Here is a 23901-nt window from a genome sequence, read left to right as displayed (position 1 = left end):
GCAACAGATTGAATGCAGAGGCAGAGAATCCAGTTATCTTCTATTAAGTCAGACATTAACGATACCTTCAAGAATATAAAAGTACCACTCATTTTTTTTTGTTTGTTTTATAACATAGTTTTTTTAAGGGATGTATTTCACGTTAATATGTAATGTATTTCTTTTTATTATTTTGAAATAAGTGAATAAAATTTAACAATTCCTCAGTTTTAATTTAAAATCCAATAAATATGTATAGATATCACCCACATAAACAAAATATCTTTGAGATCTTCAATAATTTCTAAGATGTCCTGGATCATAAAAGTTGAAAACTGGCCATGTGTGGGGGCTCACGTCTGTAATCCCAGCACTTTGGGAGGCCAAGGCGGATGGATCACTTGAGGTCAGCAGTTCGAGACCAACCTGACCAACATGGCGAAACCCGTCTCTACTCAAAATACAAAAATTAGCTAGGCATGGTGATGCACGCCTGTAATTCTAGCTGCTCAGGAGACTGAGGCATGAGAATTGCTTGATCCCAGGAGGTGGAGGCTGCGGTAAGCTGAGGTCACGCTATTGCACTCTAGCCTGGGTAACAGAGTGAGACTCTGTCTCAAAAAAAAAAAAATAAAATAAAAAAAGGTTGAAAACTACCACCATTATATAAGTACAGGCTAAAGACTGAAAATTTGTTCTGTAAAGGGTCAAATAGTAAATATTTTAGCACTGTGGAACCTGAGGTCTCTGTTGGCTGTTCAGTGCTGCCATCAGAGTGAAAGCCACTACTATGTGAAGGAATAAACCTAACTGTGTGCAATAAAACTTTATTACGGACCATGGATTTGAATTTCATACCATCTTTATGTTTCAAAAGTAGACTTCTTGTTTTTCCTTTTTTTCCCAAACATTTAAAAATATAAAATATATTCCTAGCTTGCAGACCATGTGAAAACAGGGAGCAGACTGTATTTGGCCACAGGCCATAATGTGCTGAGCCCTGGAATGAGCAATACAGCAAAAGACTATGAACCAGTTCTTCTCTTTGAACCTTTCCCACCTGTTCCTCTCAGATTCACTCGGAGCACACTCCAGCCCCACAGAAGTGGTCAGCCTCAACGACACTTCTGGCAGAGCTGTGGCTACTGAACATTGAACACTGCATTCAGAAAATGCAAAGCCAAGTCCTAGGAGTGGCAGAAGAGACCACTCTTTCTTTTAGGAAATAACTCTTATCGGTCGTGTTTCCCTGATGGGTCCCTACTCAGCCCTTTGCAGCTCAAGTCACACCTCCACATGGATCTAGAGATTGGGTGGTTCAGGGACCAACATTATGCTATCAAGGAAGGAATGCAGATTCCTGACCACCTGCCCTTCCAATCCCCAGAAAAATCTCAGGTTGTGATAGGCAGACATAGCAGATGTTCTTGTTCTGGGGGAGTAGATTCTACCTTGCAGCTCCTAATCATATTTCCTCTCCCTTCGCTACATAAAATATAACTAACATACCAAGTAATAAAATTAATATGAACAATTTGCTACAAGTGTAAAGTGAATTGAGTGGAAAATAACATGAAAATGCCTTCTGCACATGGTAAAATATCCATGAAGTATGATAAAGTTATTGATACACACATTCTGGTCACAGCTCCCTAGCCAGAGAAAATAAACACAATATATAATACCTGTTAGTTTCATTTTTAATTGTATTTACATATCTAGGAAATGTCTTAGTTACATGATAAATATTGAGAGAGACATAAAACTCCAGCTATAAAATTGCAACACATGTTGAAGGTAGGCACTAAGATATCAAATACTTTACTGTAACTTCAAGTTTACAATTGAAGATGCATTTGTACTCTTTCATAAAAGCTAGACTATGTACCAGTTTTGTTTTATCATGTCTGGATATGTATTACATCTATCTAATTTTAAAGAACGCTTACATTGCCATAGTTATAAAAACTGGGTAGAACAAAGCTAAAAAAGTTGAAAGAAGCAGAAGGACTTGAAGCTCAAGTTGCAAACTGAACATTTGTTGAAGCTTGGTTATTTAGAAGATGAAGGAAAATGCACCAGGTAATGAGCAGTCCAAAACAATTCCACAGATTTGCTTACCCAGGTCACCTACCATCTATGTGTGGCATTGTGACAGTGAGCTTGATAAGGTTTGTGTAGTCTGGGTCCTCAGGGCCTGTGTAGCGCAATTTAGCTGAGAACGGCTCTGCCCCAACTACCCCAGGTACACGGGGCTGACAAAGACCTTGAAAAAAAAAAAACCATATTTATGCAAAAAGAAGGTAATCGATAATACCTAAAGAATGTTTTAAAAATAGGAGCTATTATTTTTCTATGTACTTTAAACTTCTCTGTGGAGTAGGGCATGGCTAAGAGTTTACATCACGTCATAAGAAATTAGAAGGCCACAGGGTGAGAAGTAATCATAGCAGACAGTTTAGTGGCCACTTGACAAGTTAGGGATTGTTCAAACTTTGAGAAAAAATAGTTACCATCGATGTAACTTAATGTGTGCTGGTTATTCTAAGTCATGGTCATATTCACAAAACCATTTAAATATAAAGTATGAACAGATACAATAAAAATGATTGAAAGTCAGTAGGATAAAAGTAAATGTAGTTAAACCAAGTAAATTTTATTTTTACTGTAGAATAATATACTTATCATTCGTTATGTTTACATTACTTATAAGTGAACAAAACTAAAACTGCTCATTTTAGGAACAAAAACTAAAGTCTCCTTAAAAACCAGAGAGCAAACTGTGTACAGTAGAGTTTTCTCTATATATGTAATTTTTTACAGTATGTGTATTATACATTATACTCCATTTTATATTCATCTCTCTTTCTCTCTCATATCTCCCAGTGCCCTTCAAGAATTTCGACATGAAACTCTTTCTCCAGTATTTCCTTTAAGAAAACACTAGGTTTTTTATTTGAACATCATGAAAGGGACCAAGATGCTGAATTATAATTTGAAGAGAACTTGGAAAGATACAATTGCTTATCTATTAGTATAAAACAGAGAAAATAGACAAATATTTACTAGAATAGCAATGAAATCAGAGGCAGGCCCCAGCATAGAGGCTGTCTGATTTATGAAAAGAGAGAATTATTTTAAGGCATTATTTAAATATTTGATCCTGAATATACAGTAGTCGCAGATGGGACATATGACCTCCCTGTATGCAGCAAATTTACTTTTGAATGCAGTATGCAAATGGATGATTTAGAAATAGAATCATATATATGCAACCGTTTTTCAGAAAAATCTCATTAAAAAAATATTCTGCAGTGAAGGATTTATTTATACAGTGGATTTCCTGTCTTTCCAATGTCGTCCCCAGCCACGTCCTATTCTCCATCCCCAATGTGCCTTTGCTCCAGCCTTAAATACAGTCTCTCTTGTAATACCACGGTGTTCATTGGCACATACCCTTCTACCTGGATTGCCCTTCCCCTCCCATCCCCAGCAAAATCCTACTCACCCAACAACCAGCTGAGCTCCCGGCACGGCATGAGCTCTATTCAGATCTGAGCCTTGCACACCATTTTGCCTTGTCTCCTGGTTTTTCCTCCTCTCCCTCTCAGAAGCTTCCCCATATTTCTGCTTGCCATTCCCAGAATATCTCACATTCTTTCTTGTTTTTACGAATTGTTGCTCATGCTTGGTTTCCTCTACTCTTTCCAGATTCAGCTTGAGCCTCCCCTCTTTGATGAGCCTTTCCTGACCCACTCAGGGTAAAACTAATCACTTCTACCTGTGCATTCCTGTGCCCTGTCTAGACTAAAATGTGTCTGCATCTTCAACTGGACCAAGAACTCCTCAAAAGCGGGGATCCTGTCTTCTTTATTTTACTGCCAGCACAAAGCATTGTGTCTGGCATATAATAGGTACTTAAAGGTGGAATGAATATTTTGTTTTCTAATACATAATTTTGTAAAAATAGATTTTAATTTTTAACTACTTACAAAATACATGGAATATGTGGGACATTTGGAAGTCTTAATAACCAGAAAGTAGACATTTGTAATATTCCACAGTATCCCAGTGATCTTCAGGGGAAAATGGCAATGACTGACCTTCTTCTCTGCTGATGGTTACAATAGGGCTCATGAGCTCCAGGCCTTCATCCCCGTTGGTGTTCACAGCACGAGCCGCGCACTGCACCCGGGAGCCAGGCTGAAAGTATATAGAGTCCAGCGTGACCATCTTGGATGATGTAAAAAAGGTGTCGAAGTCCACTTCTCTCATCGGGCTGGTCACACCATCAGGGCCTGCAGGTGCACTAGTCAGCCACCGGTACCGGGTCAAAGTGTCATTGATGTTCTCACTTGCACAGATAGAGCCTGTTTTATCGTAGTCTGAATATTTGGGGTTGCAAGCCTATGGAAACAAATGACCGTGTTAGGAACAGAGTGTAGAACAGTGTGGAACGCATTCTTCTCCCGTTCTCTGTCATCGAGTTTTCCCTGCGGATTTCCCCAGTTTCCACATGCTGTTCATACAACTTCCGAATTTGGATTCCCAGCCATGATAGCGTTTATAAATGCTGATCTTGCATTTCAAACAGCTTATTGGATGTTTCTATTTCTAACTTAATACGTGTAAAATTGTTATTTGTACCATAATCTCTTGAATCATCAGGTTTGCCTATTATCCTTATTCTCTCTTTTTTCCTCCCTCCCTTCCTGTCTCTCATCTTACCCTCCTTATCCAGTGAGTCAGGAACTCGGCTGATTATTCTTTTGCAATATTGCTTAAGTTGATGCCTTCCTTTCCATTCCCAGCAGCACTTCTCTGTCTAAATTCAGGGTCTTTTCTTCCAGTCCACTGACACACGACTGCCCTGTTAACCTGCCAGCTTAACCCCTCTGATCATTCTTCTGTGTAAGAACTCTTCGCTACCCAACAAATGAAGTCCAAATTTCTTAATATGACATTGAAAACTCCCTATACTTTGACACCAACTTATCTCTGCCTTGTTGATTCAATTAACATGCATTGTGTACCTTTTATATATAAGTGATTATAGAAGTGCTGTTTTGATATAAAAATAAGTAAGTCATAATTTTAGCTCACAAGGAGCTTATAATTTGGAGTCAAGAAAAGGTAAATTTTAAAAGTACTGATAATTTGCTATTTCGTATGCTATTGTTTTCTAGCTGTAGCTCATGTTGCAATCCCTTCTTCCTAGAATGACCTTCCCTTATCAGACTTGCATCCTAAATGATCAAAATTCCACCTGACTATCCCAAATCTCTCCTCACATATGGAGCTGCAGCTCTGACTTCCAATTTGTATCATTTTCATGATAGTGGTTATATCTTGCCTTATATTAGAGTTACCAATTCCTATATTCTTTTCTTCATCTATAAATATCTTGAATGCAGACCTCATATCTTATTTATTTTTCTATTGGTGACAGACTGAGATAACACACTATGTACACACCAGTTAATGAAACTTTGCTGGGTGAAGAAAGAAAAATGGGAGCTTTATTTGATTAGTATTATATCTGCAAAGTTCAAGGCTTAAACCATGTAGTATTTTTCTACTTTCATTTCTTCATAACAAAGCCGATGCTATATTGATTATACTTTATAATTATTTGAAATAATTATCTTACAACTTTCCTCAATTTTGTGAATCGCCTACTCACTGTGATACAGATGACAGGATAGCCTGACACGGGTCCAGCACTCTCCTTAGCTTTGGAAGTGTCATCATACATCAACAGGGACACAATTTGAGGGACAGAAGGAAAAGTGACATCTGCCATGCTGCTAATTTCTTCTATATACACAATGGCTTTGGTCACCTAGAAGGAAAAGATAATTATCACTGATTAGTGAAATATTAAACTTTTGATGCTTCTACCATACAGGACAATACTCACAATCCCTGGCAAACCCATGGCCTCATTATGATGCAAATTGTCATACTCAGAGCCCCTGGAGAGCAACTGGCCCTAAGTGGCCTGGTGCACAAGACCTTTGCACCTTGTTCACATCTTATGGCTCCAGGGTGGGCAGCTGAGCCCAGGGCAGTCAATCCAAAGGTTGGCCAGAGGCCCATGAGGTGTTTGGGCTCTAATTTTTTTTTTCTCCAGTTGTGATGACAGTAGCTAAACCTGTCTTGGGGTTGTGAAGGGAAATTTCATGAAGGAGTCAATTCTTTGACAGTGGGAGTAGAGCTGGAGGACATTCTGAAGGAAGGAAGATCAGAGAGGTCATGGGATAGTGTGAGCCTGGGTGAAGCAGATGTCAATAATAAGAAATTCTTTAAAGCAGCCAAGGGCAGAAGAAACCACCTGAAACCCAGGCAGGGGAGAATTTGAGTTCCAGACAGAAGAGGAATCCATGAACACCTGCTGCTGGGCAAGGTGACAAGAACACCTTGCTGTGAACTTGCCCTGGCTCCCAAATAACCTTCCAATATCTGACTACATAGCATAGTTTCCCAAACTATCTTTACATGTATATTTTTAAAAGAAGCTTTCATCACTGGAAGTAACTTGAGTGAATATTCTTTTCACCCAAAAGAATTTCATATGCTACTACATAAAAATAATAATAAAAGATTCATCTTATGTGATGAAGACACAAAACTATAATCTGATAAAGATTGCCCATACTTGAATTTTAAATAACTTGATGAAAAGCAAGGCACTGTAGTAGAAAAACCATCAAGCCATAAAGATTACAAAATGATAAAAATATTTATGGAAAAAAATATTTATGGAAAAAATGTTTCACTCATACTGAAGTGAAACAAACAAAAAAGTAATACAGTAAATTTAAGCAAAGATATAAAAAATTAATACATTCCAAAAAGACATGTAGTTTTAAAAATTATTTCCCATGTCAAGGTCAACATTCTGTGGAATTATGTTCGTTTTGAGGAAAATCTGGTTAATGAGATGACATAAATTAAGTAAGTATAGACAACAAGATTTAGGACTGCAACATTTTGATCATGAGGCTGTGGACATCAAATTCTGATAAAGCCAGGGGAAACAGATCTTGATTTGGAGAGTTAGCAAACTGCTTTGTGGGTTTGAATATGTTTTATGAGTTGTAGCACTGAATTAATAGTTCCCTCTTTACTCTGAGATGCTACTTTCTCTCTGATGGTTAATCCCAAGGTCAATCAATTATTACTGACTGACACGGGGAAGAGAAGTGCACTGGTTTGGGGCTCAGTGACTTCAGTCCTTGAGTTTCAACACACATTTTTCAAAGAAAAAGATAGGAATTTCTTGACTATGATCTAATCAGAAGAAAATATATTTAGGTGGTAAAAAAAGATTATGCATATCTCTTTCATGTAAGGCTTGTACAAAGTCTCCTCATTTTATCGTACACCATGTGATTGCTTTTATGCATTTTCTCTGACAAACTGCTGGCCATGAATTTACATACACATTACATTACTTACCTGCGTCTCTGCTATCATATTTTCATCAGGTTTTAGGTGAACAGTGAAGGCTTCTCTCATCTCTCTCACCCCATCAAAGATAACTTCAATTTCAACGACATGCTGGGTTTCCCCTTCCTTAAACTCAATTTCTACGAATGCAAAATCACAGATTTAAACCGTTTGCATATGAATATTAGAAGTTTTCTATCAAGCTTTTTTTTTTTTTTTTGTCTGTGACCTACAATGAGAAGTACATTTTACACTGTGGTCCAGTATATTTGGGTGTGTGTGTGAAATGAAATCAAATGTTTAACAAACATCACTAATTCTTACTCTATGCATTTTACTTTAATATTTTCTTTTTTCCAAAGACTTTATTTTTTCAATTTTGTTATTTCCATAGGATTTTGGGGGAACAGGTGGTGTCTGGTTGAGTGAATAAGTTCTTGAGCGGTGATTTCTGAGATTTTATTTCACCCATCACCCGAGCAGTATACACTGTACCCAGTTTGTAGTCTTGTACCCCTCACCTCCCTCCCACCCTTTCCCTGGAGTCCCAAAGGTTCATTATATCATTGTTATGCCTTTGCATCCTCATAGCTTAGCTCCCACTTAGGAGTGAGAATATACAATGTTTGGTTTTCCATTGCTGAGTTACTTCACTTAGAATAACGGTCTCCAGTTCCGTCCAAGTTGCTGTGAATGCCTATTTTATCTGAAGGAAAATTTTAACAATAAGATATTGGTCTGTTGACCCACAGTTTGAAAATGTGCTGAATTATGGGAGGGACAATCAGTAGTTCTAATAATGGGACATAATCAGAAAAATTAATCTCTTATTCTCCAGAATTTCTAAACCAATAGGACTCAAGACAAATGAATATGATCACAGGTATAATAGAGTGTGAATGGGATTTACATTATGTATATATGTAGAAGAGCTGGATAAATAACTGTTGAGTTTTTTATACAATATCAAATTATATTTCAAAAAAACTTTGTGTTTTTCAGGGAAACGTAGACAAGTAATATTAGATAAATGCTAGTGATTGTTTTCCCTTCACCCTGTTCTTTCTCACTAAGAAAGAATTGTTTCATTGTCATGAAAGTTAAATCTAGAATCCTAAAAAAAATCAGAATTCTTTTCTTAACCACTCATTTCAAAATTACTAAAAATCATGAAAATTATCAGATTTTATTGAAGTCATAATTAAGCAGCTGATCATACTGTAAAGCATGGATAAACTACTTTGTTGGTTTTACTATACCTTTTGAGATACTGTTTCAAAAGAGAAAATATAAAGCCTATAAAGTATAATTATCCCAATTAGAAGAGTCAACAGATGCCAGTTTCCGACGTAGCTGCAGTTCAGTTATTATAATTCTAAATTACAAATCCTTTAGGGTCTGGAAGAAGAAAATGAATTGCCAGTGCACTTTCTTTTTCCTGCTTCAATTTTTAAATTATCAGGTATGAGGAGCAATTTTCTTCCCTTTATCTTTAAATAATTTTCTTTTTCTTTGTAACATTAGTTCTCCGTTTCTAGATACAGCAATTATTTCTACTAGACTTCACATATTATTTGAGCCCATCAGTCCCAGATTTCTTATAACCTGAGAGAACTTATAGTTCTTGTTCCAGAGAAGAAAATAGCTAATCATTTGCTTGATATGACCTGTATGATGTGACATTAAAAAATTGGCTTCTAACATTTAAATATCTGGGAATTTCATAGGAAAACAGAGATTTTTGAGTTTTTTTGGCACCTTCCTGCGTGGCAGGAGACTATGACCACTAGGCTGTGATAATACAGGCTTTTCTCGGCAAGGAATGGGCTTGCTGGCTTAATGACATTACAATCACTCCATTTTCTCTCATATTTTCCTTGCTTTACTCGTTTTCATTGCTTATCTTAGATGTGTAAACATTCAAGGTTTTGTAATGCCTTGAGTTATACAAACGAAATTTCTTAGAATTTAAAAAATTAAATATTTATTTTAAATATTTGTCATTGTTTTCTGATAGTATACTTGCTGGATGGTGGGCAAGTTTTCTCACATTTATCTTTTTCTGTCACTTTAGACTATTTTAGTACGCAAAAAATTTCAACTTTTGTCCTATATTTAATTTTTTTCTGTTTTTTGCAAAGTACTCACTTCAGTTTGAACCTTTACAGGAGAAATTAGAAAATGTTTCAGAAAAATATTCCTTAAATTTTTAGTATAAACATTGTAAAACACATGTTGACATTTATTGGATAAAAGAGACCAACAGGTTTATTTAATATTTTAACTTTTTTCTGACTTTACTTTTCAGTTTACTACATAGCTATAATTTTGTTTCTGTTTAGTAAAAGGAATCATTTTACTTTCAAGAAAAACATTTTTTGTTAAAGATCATATTATCAATATTTAGAAGATTCTTCTTTCATGTAAAATCTGCTCATTATAGAAATACATTTTATATTTTATAATTCAGTAGCTAATCAGTTTTGTTTTCTCTTCTCTGGGATTATGTGTGATTTATTTCAAATATATATTATGTTTTACATAGAGAATAATCTGGGGATAACTTTGAAGCTTGTATATTCTTTCCATATAATGGTTACAATTTGATACAAGCTCCTCTGTAGAAGACACCATTTTTTATACTGCCTCACTAACGTTGCTACTGATTCAGGGATACCTATCAGTTGTTTTCTCAGCTTTGTTTGTAAATTAGATAAAGATGGATGCCTGAAGGGCTAAGATCATCAAGAACGAACAACTCTTGATAGGGAGAGGTGAGAAAGTAGAAAACAGTGAATAATTAGACTCCAAATAATTCATAAACGTAATTTTGGACAGAAAGTTACTTTTCTTTTGTAAGCAAATAATTCAGAGAGAGAGCAACTGAGAGAGAAGAATTGAGGTTTTTTTTTTTTTTTTCTCTCTTGTCTCTCAGGCTGGAGTGCAATGTTGTGATCTCCGCTCACTACAGTCTCCGCTTCCCAGTTTCAAGCCATTATCCTGCCTCAGGCTCCCAAGTAGCTGGGATTACAGGCATGCACCACCACACCCAGCTAATTTTTGTATTTTTAGTAGAAACAGAGTTTCACCATGTTGGTCAGGTTGGTCTTGAACTCCTGACCTCAGGTGATCCACCCTCCTCGGCCTCCCAAAGTGCTGGGATTACAAGAGTGAGCCAATGTGCCTGGCCAGAACTGACTTGTTTTAATTACTGACTTGTTTAATTAAAAAAGTAAGTGGCAGGCCGAGTTTGGTGGTTCACACCTTCAATTCAAGCACTTTGGGAGGCCAAGGTGGGCAGATCACTTGAGACTAGGAGTTTGAGGCCAGTCTGGCCAACATGGTAAAACCCCATCTCTACCAAAAATACAAAAAAATTAGCTGGGCATGGTGGCGCATGCCTGTAGTCCCAGCTTCTTGGGAGGCTAAGGTGGGAGGATCGCTTGAACCTAAGACACGGAGATTGCAGTGAGCTGCGATTATGCCACTGCACGTTAGCCTGGCCAACAGAGTGAGACTCTGTCTTGAAAAAAAAAAAACAAAAAAAGAGATGGTGACATGGCTCAAAATTTGCAAAAAGAGAGGGATGAAAGACATCTGTAAGTGGCTCCTTTTTTTGGTTTAGATTTAGACTGCTGGTGTTCCCTAAACCAAAATAGATTATTATCACAGTTACTATGACACAGAAAAATAAGGGAATTATTCTTTAACCTAGTAACTACAACGAAGGTAAAACCAATAGAAAGTCAACTCAAAACAGAAGGTTATCTAGCACATTTACTCAAAATTTCCCTAAGTCCTAACACATATACCCTGTAAGTCGAAAAGAAAAAATCTTGGAAATAAATCCCATTGTGTTTGTTTTACTAAACGATAGGAATTTAAAAGAGTATGTTTATATTTTAATTGAAACAGCTCAGAAACAGAAAGTCAAATACTGCTCGTTCTCACTTATAAGTGGTAGCTAAACAATGTGTACATGTGGACATAGAGTGAGGAATGATAAACACTGAAGACCTGGGGAGGGTGGGGGAGTGGCAGGGGGTGCTCACTGAGAAATTACTTAATGGGTACAATGTACATTATTCAGGGGATGGATATAGTAAAAGACTAGACTTCACTACGACACAGTATAACCGTTTAAAAAAATTGCACTTGTACCCCTTAAAATTATACCCCCCAAAAAAGAGTGTCCTGTTTTTATTTCAATTGGATGTTTCCCTTCTTTTCCTTAAGGGCACTGGCACTGGCACACAGAGTTGATCCATCCATCAGGAGACGGGCCCTGGGAGCCCCGTACCTTCTGACACAGGGTGGTAGTCTTCTCCAGAGGTGGCTGAGCCATCCTTGGTGTGGACTCTCACAATGGAAACCTTCGAAGTGTCTCCTTGGCGAATCACTGGAATTCTTATAATCACCGACTCTCCAGGTTCTTTGGGTTCAGTGACACTAAATTTGGTTTCTCCAAATTTAATAACAGTCTCTAAAATTGCGGGAAACACAGACAAATGACATTATTAGTAAGGGGAATGCTTTTCCTCCATTTCTAATGTTAGTTTCCATGTGGGAGGGGCTTAAGGACTCTTACGCTCCTGGTTTCTCTCTGTCTCCTCACTCAAAATTAGTGATGTGTGTGGAAGGAAAAGCTGGCATATGTTGTCCAACTCCTTCCTGGGATTTAACCAGCCCCCAGAGAGCATATGCTGCCAGCTGTCTATGTGCCATAAATTACACATGAGCAGGCCACTGAAGGTGGCGGGGGTAGGGAGGAAATTGTTGGTCCCCCTGTACCCAAGGGTGTGTATAGAGTAGAGGGCCGGCATGGGTGTTTGGGAATTAGTGTTTGGATGTAAGCCATATTCTCCAGTGTCAAAATTATCAGTTTTAATTGTTTATTTTGTTCCCCATCTGTTTGTCTTTTTGCTATTTCTCAATAGATTAAAAATCCTAGTCTGAAAGTAGAGGAGGCGGGGGGATTTTTCTGAGTCACTTAAAACCTTGACTTGGATGGATTTTAGTTGCCAATTTACAGTTGAACACAAAAAAAGATTTCTTACTATCAGCATCATCTCGGATCCTTACGAGAGTTTCGTTTTGTTCACCAACTGCAGCCCCAAAGGGAGAGTTGCTTTGTGGAGTGCCGAGTACCAGGCGGAGTTCCTCTACCTCCTCATAGAGCATGTCGTCCATCAGCTCAAGGATGCAGGGCTTTTCAGTCTCACCTGGAACAACAGTGTCAGCAGGTCAATCACGTCCCATAGGAATGTATCTACAACTAGAATGTGAGCACCATAAGGGCAAGAATGTGGATTTTTCCTGCCATCTCAGTGCAACAAATAGTGTTTGGCAAGTAATAAGCCTTCAGTAGATATTTGCTGAATCAGTGAATAAATATTTAAGTATATGCAATGACCAGCCCTTATTTGTATGGGGAATTTCTTTGATTTCTGTCTTTAAGCTCTGCCACTCATCTTAGAAAACAAAGGAAACAGCACAAATTTCACTTTTGTTTATGAATTTTTAGCATTACATTCAGAAAGCAAGATTAGCAGCCTTGTACTGGTTGATCATTGTTAATCTGATCTCAACACTAGTTTCTAGTATTATTAACTTCTGACTTACTTTTTTTTGGTTTAGATTTAGATTGCTGGTGTTCTCTAAACCAAAAGAGATTATTATCACAGTTATTATGACATAGAAAAATAAGGGGATTATTATTTAATCTGGTAACTACAAGGAAGGTAAAACCAATAGAAAGTCAACTCAAAACAGAAGGTTTGAGCTAAGTTTAATTCCCAGCATTGTAAAATCTGTACATTTCATATGCTTTTGTCCACTGAATAAGTTTTGAATAAACCATATATCACATCACTGGGAATCAATAAGTTAATGCAGATACAAAAAGGGCATTCATTCAACCTGTTAAAAATCGATTTCACTTTCCTCATTTAGTGCACATAAAACCATGCCATACGCTTGTTGATATCAAGGAACTTGTATTTCCCTGATACATATTTCTGAGTAAAAATTCAGCTTTTTCAAATTCCACGAAAAAATTTTAAGCTCAAGCTTACCAGGGAGGAATGTGATGATGGAGATGTCAGTGTTTGGGCGTTCTTCAAAGTCCATCATCACCTGTGCAGACCCCTGCCGGGTGTAGCATCTCACTGAAGATCTGTACTGGACATCCCCGCTCCTATGGATCATTGTAACTATCTGCCCGTCACTTTCGCTGCCAGTATATATTCGTTCTTTGAATTGCATCTTAGGCACTGCAAAAACAAAGGATCAAAGTGAACGGAAATTTCCTTGTGGAAAATCGCATTTCAGAAGATGTGGTTTAGTGGAAAGAATAATGGAAATTAAGTGAGAAGAACTGGATTCTGTCTCCATTCAGTCACTTGCCAATGTTTTGACCTTACCTTTGACATTTTGCTCTGCCTGTTTGGTAAAGTAAGGGTATGCAATGAAATGCTAAAAAGTAGATAAAACCACAAGTCTTAAGATATTTGTATCTACATGTTTCTTAGTCATGAGGCTTTCAGAATTTCCTGATATGAAGAACACTAAATATTGTGCAGATAAGTATAAGCATAATTTACTCAGATCATGTGGGAAAGTTGACTCTGTGTGTGTGTGTGTGTGTGTGTGTGTGTGATTTTTAGGTGACACCTATGCTAGGTTAATTGCATATAGGCCTCATTGACAATAGGTAAGACTCCTCCAAGTACGGTTGAAATCCTCATGATTGAAGAGTGTTCAGAATTTCCTTGTGACGGCGTGTCAGAATTCCCTTGTGATGATGTGCCATGTGTTCAGCAGAGGGTTGTCCCAGAACAGCATTTTTGGCACATTATCAGAGAAACTGTATGAGTGTCTAGGGGAAGGAGATGACAGAAAGTGTCCTGTGCTGTGAAGTGGAGAAAGATCACTGACACTCAGGGGTCTATGCAGTTCCACGTGGTTCCACCCATCTGCCGTGAGGGGAATTCTTGAGGCACAATCAAGATATTGATGACATCACTTTTTTTTTCTTTAAGGTTTGAGAGAAAGAATAAAAGTTTTATTCTGAGACTGTCTAATTCTATCAGAATCATCAGGAGGAGAAAGGTGTGGTCAGCTAGGGTATTTGTATGCGTTGGACTGTGTCCCCTTAAATTTGTATGTTGAAATCCCAACCCCAACACCTGAGGATGTGACCTTATTGGTAGGTTGGGTCTTGACAGAAGTAATTAAGTTACAGTGAGGTCTTTAGGGTGGGCTCTAATCTAATATGACTGGTGTTCTCATAAAAAGAGGAAAATTAGACAGAGACACATACAGGGAACATGATGTGAAGAGACACAGGGACAACATGGCCATCTTCAAGCCAAGGAGAGAGGCCTGGAACCTCCTTCCCTGACAGTGCTCAGAAGGAAGCGAGCCTGCCAACACCTTAATTTTGGACTTCTCGCCAACAACTATGAGACAATAAATTTCTGTTATTTAAGCCACCCAGACAGTGGTACTTTGTTATGGAAGCTCTAGCAAACAAACATATATATATACACACACACACACACACACATACATATATATATAAAATATATAGTTTATCATGTTGCGTATCATATATATATAAACCTTAGCTTATGATTTCACTTATCATTGTTAAATTTATAAACACTCACAATCGGAGACAGAGTCATTTATGGAGACTGTGGCTTTGCTGGGCTCGCCGAGGGCTGCATTCATAGGCATACGAAGCACCAGTTCAAATTTCTCAATTCCCTCCAGCACTGGTTCTCCAAGGTCATCCAGAATGACGACACGAACAGGTTGCATGTTGACTCCAGGTGCAAAATCTAAATTACGGCTGATGCCCACGTAGTCTGTTCCAGCTATGACAGTAACAAAAAAATATTCAGTTGGGGACTAATTTCAAAAAATTATAAGACATAAATTATGTAATTGTATTTATAATTCTTCTTTTAAAAAACAGAGACCAGCATAACCCTACAGAAAAGTACATTTAATACAATGCAAATAGATATCCAGATAGCTACTGTGGTGATAGATCAAAGACCAGCTGCTGAACTTTATCCACGTTTCATGGTTAGCCTTTGGATTAGTTATGTTAGCTTTCTGTGCTATAGTTCCTCTAACTTTAGTTTGAATATAATCTAATAAAGGTAATAAAAATCAGGCTTAGAAAAATCAGCATATCAATCAAATATATGATCCTCATAAATTACATATGAAATATAGACATTTAAAATTTTGTTCACATTAATTAAGTATTTATGTATCTTTGCTGGAGCTGCTGTAGAACATCCTACTTAGGTGTATGGCTGCCTGTTAGCTAAAGCAACACATTTAAGTGGAACCAGCTCTGCCCACACTCTATCCACCTTTGTTCCAGGCAATGAGAGAAGCTTCTACACTTTGATCTTTAATTTAATATTTTTCAGACAAAAGGGGCTATATCTAGTGTTGATACCTCCATTTATATCTAAAGTAGTTAAAAACAAAACTGCCTTTAAATCTGTAGCCACTACATCCTCAAAGACTCACAGTGGTGGGCAATAGGTCGATAATATTGCTTCTCTCTTTGTTTTCATACCTTCTGCTCTTCTGACTCTCATACTGTATCTACTTTACCTCCAAATGTGCAACTTTACTTGAGCATATCTGTCTTTAATTCATTTTGTAGAATGTCCGTATCTCCTTGTGGTTCTTTTTATATTTTTTTCTTTTCCTCTGCTTCTTCCCCTTTGCTCTTATTTCTCTCTCTCCCTCCCATCATCTCTGATTTGAATATTTCTCTTAAAAATGATTAATTTAGTTAAACAAATGTTTACTGGGCACCTGCTACATGCAAAGCACTATACTGCTTCCACTACATTAAAAAAGTTAAAACCTAAGGGTGACTTTTCAAATGGTATAACCTGTGCTTGCTTTGTGTGATGAATGTCTGATGTGTGTATGACATGCATGTGTGTTCTCATGTGTGTGGACATGAGAAAGTTTGTATTGTTGGTCCTTTAGGGAAAAAAAAAAGGAAATTTTGAATTCTATGCTCGCTGTAAACTTTAAAATCAACTTTTTGGAGCTGTAGATCCCGGAATAAAATGCAGATATGTGCTAGTTAGTACATTTTTTATAATGAAGTGTGGAAAAAACCTTTTGGATCTGAAGTATTTATAGGGACTCATGGTTAAAATAAGGAGACAGCCAACTGAAGACACATGCCTGCATAGTACCTAAATGTCATAGGTTTCTGTGGGGATAGATTATGTGCAGCAAGATGATTTTCCTGCCTATAATGCCACAACATTCAGCAATACTAGTTTTGCTGAGAGTAGAGAACCACTTCATGGAAATATAGGCCTTAGTATATAGATCCTTTGAGTCTTAACGTTTGTAACCTAGCTTCTGATTCATGGCCCTTAAATGTACTTTCCGAAAGTGGTAAATAAAGCCTAGATTTACCTCCTAGAGTAATAATTTCAGCAAAAACAATACACCCAGCCAAACTGCTTTAATAGAAGTGAAGTATTTCAGCTTTAAACAAATTTGTGCCACGGTCATTGAAAATTGCAGAACAGTCAAAAGAGCCGAGCGGGAAACTGCTCACCATCTGCGGAGGGAGGATCCGTTTTCCGAGACCTCACTGTGACACTAGAAGACTTGGACAGGTCAGTGCCTGTTCTCCACACCCGAACTTCCACGTAGCCAGCACTCTCATCCACGGAGTATTCCACATCGCCGAAGTAGAAGATGGGTTCTGTTAAGAAAGGAACAGAAATCATTTCTGCTATTTTTATTTTTTCGCATCAAACTCTATTGATATGATTCCAAAAAGAGTGTGCTTACTCTTAGGGATTTCCTTATCATACGTTTTTCCTTTTAATGAGATAACATCTCTTCGATCTGTACTTTTCAGGTCAAAATATTACTGCTTACAATCGAACATACACACAGCAAAGTGTCTAATAAAACATTCTCATCTTGAGGCATAAGTTTGTTTGTCCTTCGTATGTGGGATTATAAGTGTCTTTAGAAGCTTAGTTGGAAAAATAGAACTAAATGAAACAAAACACATACCTGATTTTTTTTTTTTTTTAGTTTGGCCTAGCCACTCATTTTATTATCTCCTACCAAGTTTCCACTCTGGAACAGAGCTATAACTTTTTGCATTATGCCATTTTCTGGCCCATTAGATTTGGGCTTAATTCGGTGTATGTGGGCGTGTTATAATCACAAGTTTTAGAACCTACTGTCATAACTAGACTGAATATATGATTGCTAGTCCTGAAGACTGCAGGGCCTGACTGCAGGTTGCCTGTAGAGTATTGGAGATGCTCTATATTAAGTGAGAGTTTACTAAAGAAATAATCTCATATGAAGGGGTTAATATTAATTCTAAACACACATGAAAATGAGGCAGATTCAGTCACTAAACTAGGGCACATGTTTTGGGGTCTTCGTATTTTTTTCCAACACTGGTGATACATTTCAACTGATCTAATCAGTTTCTGCCTGACTCAACCTGTGACCAATGGTTTACCTTGTGACAGAGCTGCTAGAAGTCTGAAGTTTAGCAGTCAGCTGACCAATGAAAAAACAGAGATATAATTTGTGATCTTACTGTAAAAAAATTTTATTTTGAATTATATAGAGGCTCACAGAAAGGTGTAAAAGTAGTATATACTTCACTCATTGTGAGCTTATTTTTATAAGCAATTATTAAGAAAGATAAATTATATCACCCAGAATAAAGGTTAATGATAATAGTTACCACGCATGAACAGATACAGGTGAATGTACACACATAAGGTGAACAACTCTTTGACTTGACACATTCTAGTCATCTGGCTCTAGTTTTACAAGACTCAAAAGGACTGCATCTAAAAGAACATGCAACTCACATTACTGTTCCTTAAGAAGGAAGGCCACTAAAAACATGATACCATGTTTCAGAGCAACTAATTGAATTCCCACACATACCAAATTAAGCATAACTCTACAACGATGGCTCACAAAGCCACTTGGAAAGGCAAAGAAAATTCATGTTGTGCATTGTTCACATTCAGTATTATTTCTTTACTTTCTTGCCCCAAATAAATTACCTTTATTTAAACTGGAAAAGTTTGTTTTCTTTGTTTCTTCACATTGTGGGCACGATAAAAATCATACAGCCCCTTCAAATTCTTGAATAGTTCAAAACCAACCTTAGAAATTGTGTTCACATATTTTGGTTCAGAGGGTGATAAATGTTGCTGCAGCATAGTTAACCTCCTTCTTATCCTTTCAACTTGGACGGTGCTAGGGCACAAGAGTGTACGTGTACAGACGAAGGTGTTATCTGTTAACCTCAGTCAAAGCAGAACTCAACTACAAGCCAGTACATTCCTGACATTTCCCACACCGAGGTAGGGCACAAAGGTGAAGACAGAGAACTCTGAAAATGCATCTTCTGACCAGATGGCCCAACCGGGCACATCTGTAAGTCTTTTAAAAAGCTTCCATCATTATCACAGAGGCTTGATCACCTGCATCCAACAAGTGATCTCTGTTAGTCTCTTCACATTCCTGACAAACCACATCATCACCTAAATTAGGTTTCTGAGTTATGGGAGAGAGCTGTGAAATGCAGTTAAGGGAGGACCTTTTATTTGACAATGATACCTCCCCATCTTCCTACCTCCCAAGTCCTCACAGACACGTAACAAAAAAGCAACGTAATAAAATCAGGTGAGTGAATATACAACTGCTAAACACCAAATAAGCTAAACATCGGGGACCAAATGGTGTGTTGCGTGTTTCAGACTCATTCTGTCAACTCCAAAATACGTAGTTTTACTTTATAGCTTAACGTGTAGTTTTTATAAGAAAAAATATGGAAGTCTTATGTATGTAGTACTCTGAAAACTTCTAAGTTGTCATTCGAAATGAAGATGAATGAGTTACCATATATGTACAGACACATGTGTTTTATATGCATGTGGGTGTATTTGTGTGAATGTGTATGCGAGCAAGACAGAAAGAGAGAAAGAGGTGGGGGTGGCATGGCACACGTGACAACGTTATAAAAATAAAACGGATATGAATGATGCAAACCACATGATTATGTTGCCTATTGCATAATATATTGTTATCTCCTGTAGAAAGAAGGAAGGAAAATGGAAATGGGATTTTAACCCTAAATCCTTCAACTTTAATACAGTGCTAATAAAAGGAGTTAGAAAAGTTAATCACTTCCTTAAAGCTTTTGATTATGAGTAGATTTATGTATATGATTTTTTCCCCTCTTTGTGCTCCACTCACCATGACTGAAAAACTGAATAATCTGAAAAACTCAAATAATCAATTACAATTACTGAAGTTAAAGTTTGACGTGATTATTATGAGATTAAAACACATTCAATAGTTTCTATAGGAAAAAAACCTCTAACTATCTAGTTTCTTATGCCATTAATTAAAAAGATGTTTAAACATCAGCATATTTTTTCAGTGTTAGATGAGTGAGAACGAAAAAGAAGTAACGATTATATTTATTTCAATTTCTCAGCATCTTTTCAAAATACCTAAAATTTGATTATTGTTTATAATCATTACCACTGGGAGAAAACCTTATGTAATATGAATGAGTTAAAGACACATTAAGCAGTAAGTTGAGTTACAGATGTCACTTAAGAAAAATAGCAAGATATTCCTGGAACATTTTAATGAGTACTAAGCAAGAGGAAGGAATAAAATAACAAATGGATGTGACTGTCATGCCTTTGAAAGGTATCTATGCAAAATCCAGAATAATTGCTTGTTCCCCAACAATTACTATTTATGAGTAAGATTTTTAACTCACCTCTTTCTTTGGTAAACTTTATTTTTTTTTGCCTGGAAATTTGGTTTAAGAAAATAAGTAAACGGAAGATCTTTCTAGATCAGTTATGGAAATACCCCTACCCCATTACAATTTAAAGTAAACTAGAAGTCTATTCAATTCTTTAATTCAGCTCCTAAACACACACTGTGCCTTGTACCATGTTTAAGTTCACAGACTTCATGGATAAAACAATCAGTGGAGGACATTATTATCTGGAATAAGAGGATGATCAAATAAAGCCACACATCTCATAGCCTACACCCACCTAAGACCATAAAACAGTCCTTACTCATCACTCCACCACCCTCAGATGACACTCCAGAATGCAGAAGAAAGATAAATTTATCCAAATTGACTGTGAGCAGTGCAAGGGAGGTTTTGAATTGGCCTAGTGAGTGTGAAATTCATAAAGGAAGCCATACTCTACACTCTATCCCTTGAGGTCTTTATACTTTTAAATAAAGGACATAGATCAAGGCATTGACTACAGAACAGTCTATTTTAGCTCATTAAACATTAATGTGCTTCTCAAGATTGGGGATACTTTCACTACCTACAGCACAGATAGGATCACATTTATTTCCTACAAATGTAGAAGAGGTGGCCAGGTGAGCCATACAGCACAGATACCTGCAACAAAGACAAAGAGAAACAATTTAAGTTTCTCTCCCTGAGGGAAAAATTTTCCCAGTGTCTAGATGGATGTTTACAATTACATTGTGTCTCCTGAGATGAAAGGAAGAGGTGCCAGTAGTAATTGCTATCTGGAGCCAAATCTTATTTACTCACGTGCACATAGACCATCATTCAAGTAAGCTTTGTAGATCTAACCAATGTGTTTGCTTAGAACTGAATGAAGTAAAAGCTTTAATGCTGCCTTTCTGTCCAGTGCTGAAAATAATACAAAGGAATGGTTTCCAAATGAGATCTTTCTTCTGAGCTGTAATGCCTAATCAATCCACGTCCCCTGGGCACCTCAAGGTGGACTTCTCCATAACGGAATCCACAGGGTCACCTCCACTCCCCTTCCCCAGGTTTCTCTGTGTCTCATTGCCACTAATCTAGCTGCAGGTAGATTAGTAACACCTTCTTCTTGAGTTTTCCCAGCAGCCACTTAACCAGGCTCTTAAGGAAAGTGGTCATCCCTCAAAGCAAATCTCATCATAGTACTCCCTTTGCTGAAAGCCTCTCAACTTTCCTTACTGTTCTTGGGATTATTCACAAGCTACTGAACATGGTTTACAAGACACTGAAACATTTGATCTTGGTTTGCCTTTTCAATCTCATATTAGCCCCTTTTCTAGTAAACAATCCGGTCTTCAATGTGCCCCTCCCAGCCTTGGCTCTATGGCTGCTGCCGCTGCTTTGAATACTCCTCCCTCCTCATCCGGATACCTCCTGCTCTGCTCATCTTCCAAGCTTCTGTTGAGAAGTCACTTCTGCGGGGAGCACCCTGCTTTCCCCTACCAAACAAAGCCCTTGCTCAACTTCCGCCGTCACTGTGAGTATGTCCCCCATGGCCTCTGAGCTCTCTAAGGGGAGGAATCAAGCTTCCTCTATTCACCGGTACTTCCCTAACACGTAGCTTAATCAATGTAATAGGTGTGCAATCAATATGTGTAGAACGAATTAACATCAGAGTAGAATTATTTATTTGCTACAGCAGATGAATAACTCTGTCTGTCTTTGGGGTGGGTGAGTCAGAAGAGGACACTCAGCATCAAGCAGTAGCAGTTAAGAAGCCTAAGGAGGAGCCGGTGCTTTTCTCTGCAGTAAAACGACTTTGTAAGGCTGCCCTTTGAATCTGTAAGAAATTCATGGGGAAGGAAAAGCGAATTAAAATGAACTCAGAGAGAAGAGGCTTTTTTTTTTTTTTTTTTTTCTTTTCTTTTGAAATACTTTGCCTTCACTGGTTCCCAAATAGGAAGTATATTAGAATTATCCTAGAGAATTTAAAAATACAGATGCCAGGGCCTTATCTCCAACTTTCCAAATCAGAATCTCCAACAGGCACTTCCAGGCACCTGTGTGTGTTTGTTAATAGGTTTTAGTTTTTAGAGCAGTTTTAGGTTCATGGCAAAACTGAGCAGAAGATGCAGAGACCTGCACATGGCCCTTGCCTCCACACAGGCACAGCACTGTTTTTAAAAAGCTTCACAGGCAGCTAACTTGCAGTCAGCAATCTGCGTATTGTTTTAGCTCATTCCGGCATCTTTAAAACTAGTCACTTAATTGCTAGATACCACAGTAGTAGTTGTTTTACATTCAGTACCTTACTTCATCCTCACAACCACCCACTGAGGTGTGTACTATATTAATCCCATTTTCACAGATAAGGAAATCAAGAATTGGGGAGATTAAGAGATTTGCCCAAAGTTGTGCTGTACATCAGGGAAATAGTGGAACTAGGATGCATATCTAGATAAAGCCTGTGCCTTTGACTACTATTAAGGCAGGAAAGGAGTCATAAAAGGTTTTCACAAGATTCTTATGTACAAAATTTTTACCTAGCAATTCAATATATGGGGATATGTCATACAGAAATGCTAACCTAAGTGTTCAAAGATGCATACAAAGGATTGCTCATTGTATTTCATTCATCTGTGTTACAGTGCAACTGGAAACAAGCCCAAACTCTATCAGAAAGGGATTAGATTCAGTTCTTTCACAAAATGGACTACCAGACTATAAAGCATATATGTATATGTGTGTGTGTATATATATGCGCATATATATACACACATATGTACACGTATATATACATATATAGATATAGATATTTTAGTTTTACCCCCCAGGTTAAAAAATATTTGAGATATTGATGCTCTGCGATTTTGTATCTTATGCGCTCTACTCGGCTTCATCAGCAGCTGTGATAGATTAAAATTTAAAGGTAATTTGGGTTGCAGTGAGCCAATATCGCCAATGTGCTCCTTTATTGTGAGATCCTTCTTCCTTGGTTATCCTTGTGTTACTCTATGTTAGCAGCCAACGCTGTTGCACTGCTTCCTTGTGTTGTACATGGAAAAAAAAATCATTGTTCTGCAAGCCAGGAGTGCCACTCCCCTCTCAGTCACTTATGAAGTGCCTGACACTGGGGAAATCAACTTCTTTGGTTCTCAGATTTCTGGACTGCAATATCCAATTTGATCTATGTGAAGTCAGATCTCTAAGCTTTCAGGTCCAAGATATTCTTCTTGCCCTTCTGGGACGTTTGTGTTTTTCTTGTTGATATGATACTAGTTGGCAGCTATTTCTCTCATTCAACATTTAATCCAATTGATTCATGCTTACTTCCTGCAGTCTTTACTGGAAGGATAATAGGTGCTTCCTCTCAAGGAAAAATAGGAGTTAGAAAACCATTCTTGTCTTTAAAATGGTTTGTGTTTAAGGAGTAACCAAGAAGATGAAAACATAAGCATTGTGATTTTTATATGACTTCTTATATCAGATAATATTTACTTAGTAACATCCTTGGCTTTAAAGAGAACAACTTGTTTAATCATTTAAATGTGTATTTTCATTTATAGAGAATAAAAACTTGTCTAATATCTTTTTAAAATACGATTTAAAAATAAAGCAAGGCCACCTTCTAGAGTGAA

The 23901-nt window shown here is 37.4% G+C and overlaps 1 protein-coding gene across 1 annotated transcript in view; it reads right to left on the bottom strand.

Moving 5' to 3' along the window:
- Nucleotides 1-23901, bottom strand: part of FREM2 (FRAS1 related extracellular matrix 2) — a 183003-nt gene that overhangs the window by 23622 nt on the left and 135480 nt on the right. Inside the window, exons 7-15 of the mRNA XM_007960195.3 lie at nt 17048-17197; nt 15102-15311; nt 13506-13703; nt 12489-12653; nt 11732-11914; nt 7441-7571; nt 5663-5821; nt 4083-4386; nt 2114-2245 (exon numbers count right to left, since the gene is read on the bottom strand). Of these exons, the coding sequence (XP_007958386.3) occupies nt 2114-2245; nt 4083-4386; nt 5663-5821; nt 7441-7571; nt 11732-11914; nt 12489-12653; nt 13506-13703; nt 15102-15311; nt 17048-17197 (1632 nt within the window). The remainder of the gene's footprint in view (nt 1-2113; nt 2246-4082; nt 4387-5662; nt 5822-7440; nt 7572-11731; nt 11915-12488; nt 12654-13505; nt 13704-15101; nt 15312-17047; nt 17198-23901) is intronic.

The sequence above is a fragment of the Chlorocebus sabaeus genome, chromosome 3 (assembly GCF_047675955.1).
Source record: "Chlorocebus sabaeus isolate Y175 chromosome 3, mChlSab1.0.hap1, whole genome shotgun sequence".
Lineage (NCBI taxonomy): Eukaryota > Metazoa > Chordata > Mammalia > Primates > Cercopithecidae > Chlorocebus > Chlorocebus sabaeus.
This window is presented reverse-complemented; position numbering and strand designations above follow the sequence as displayed.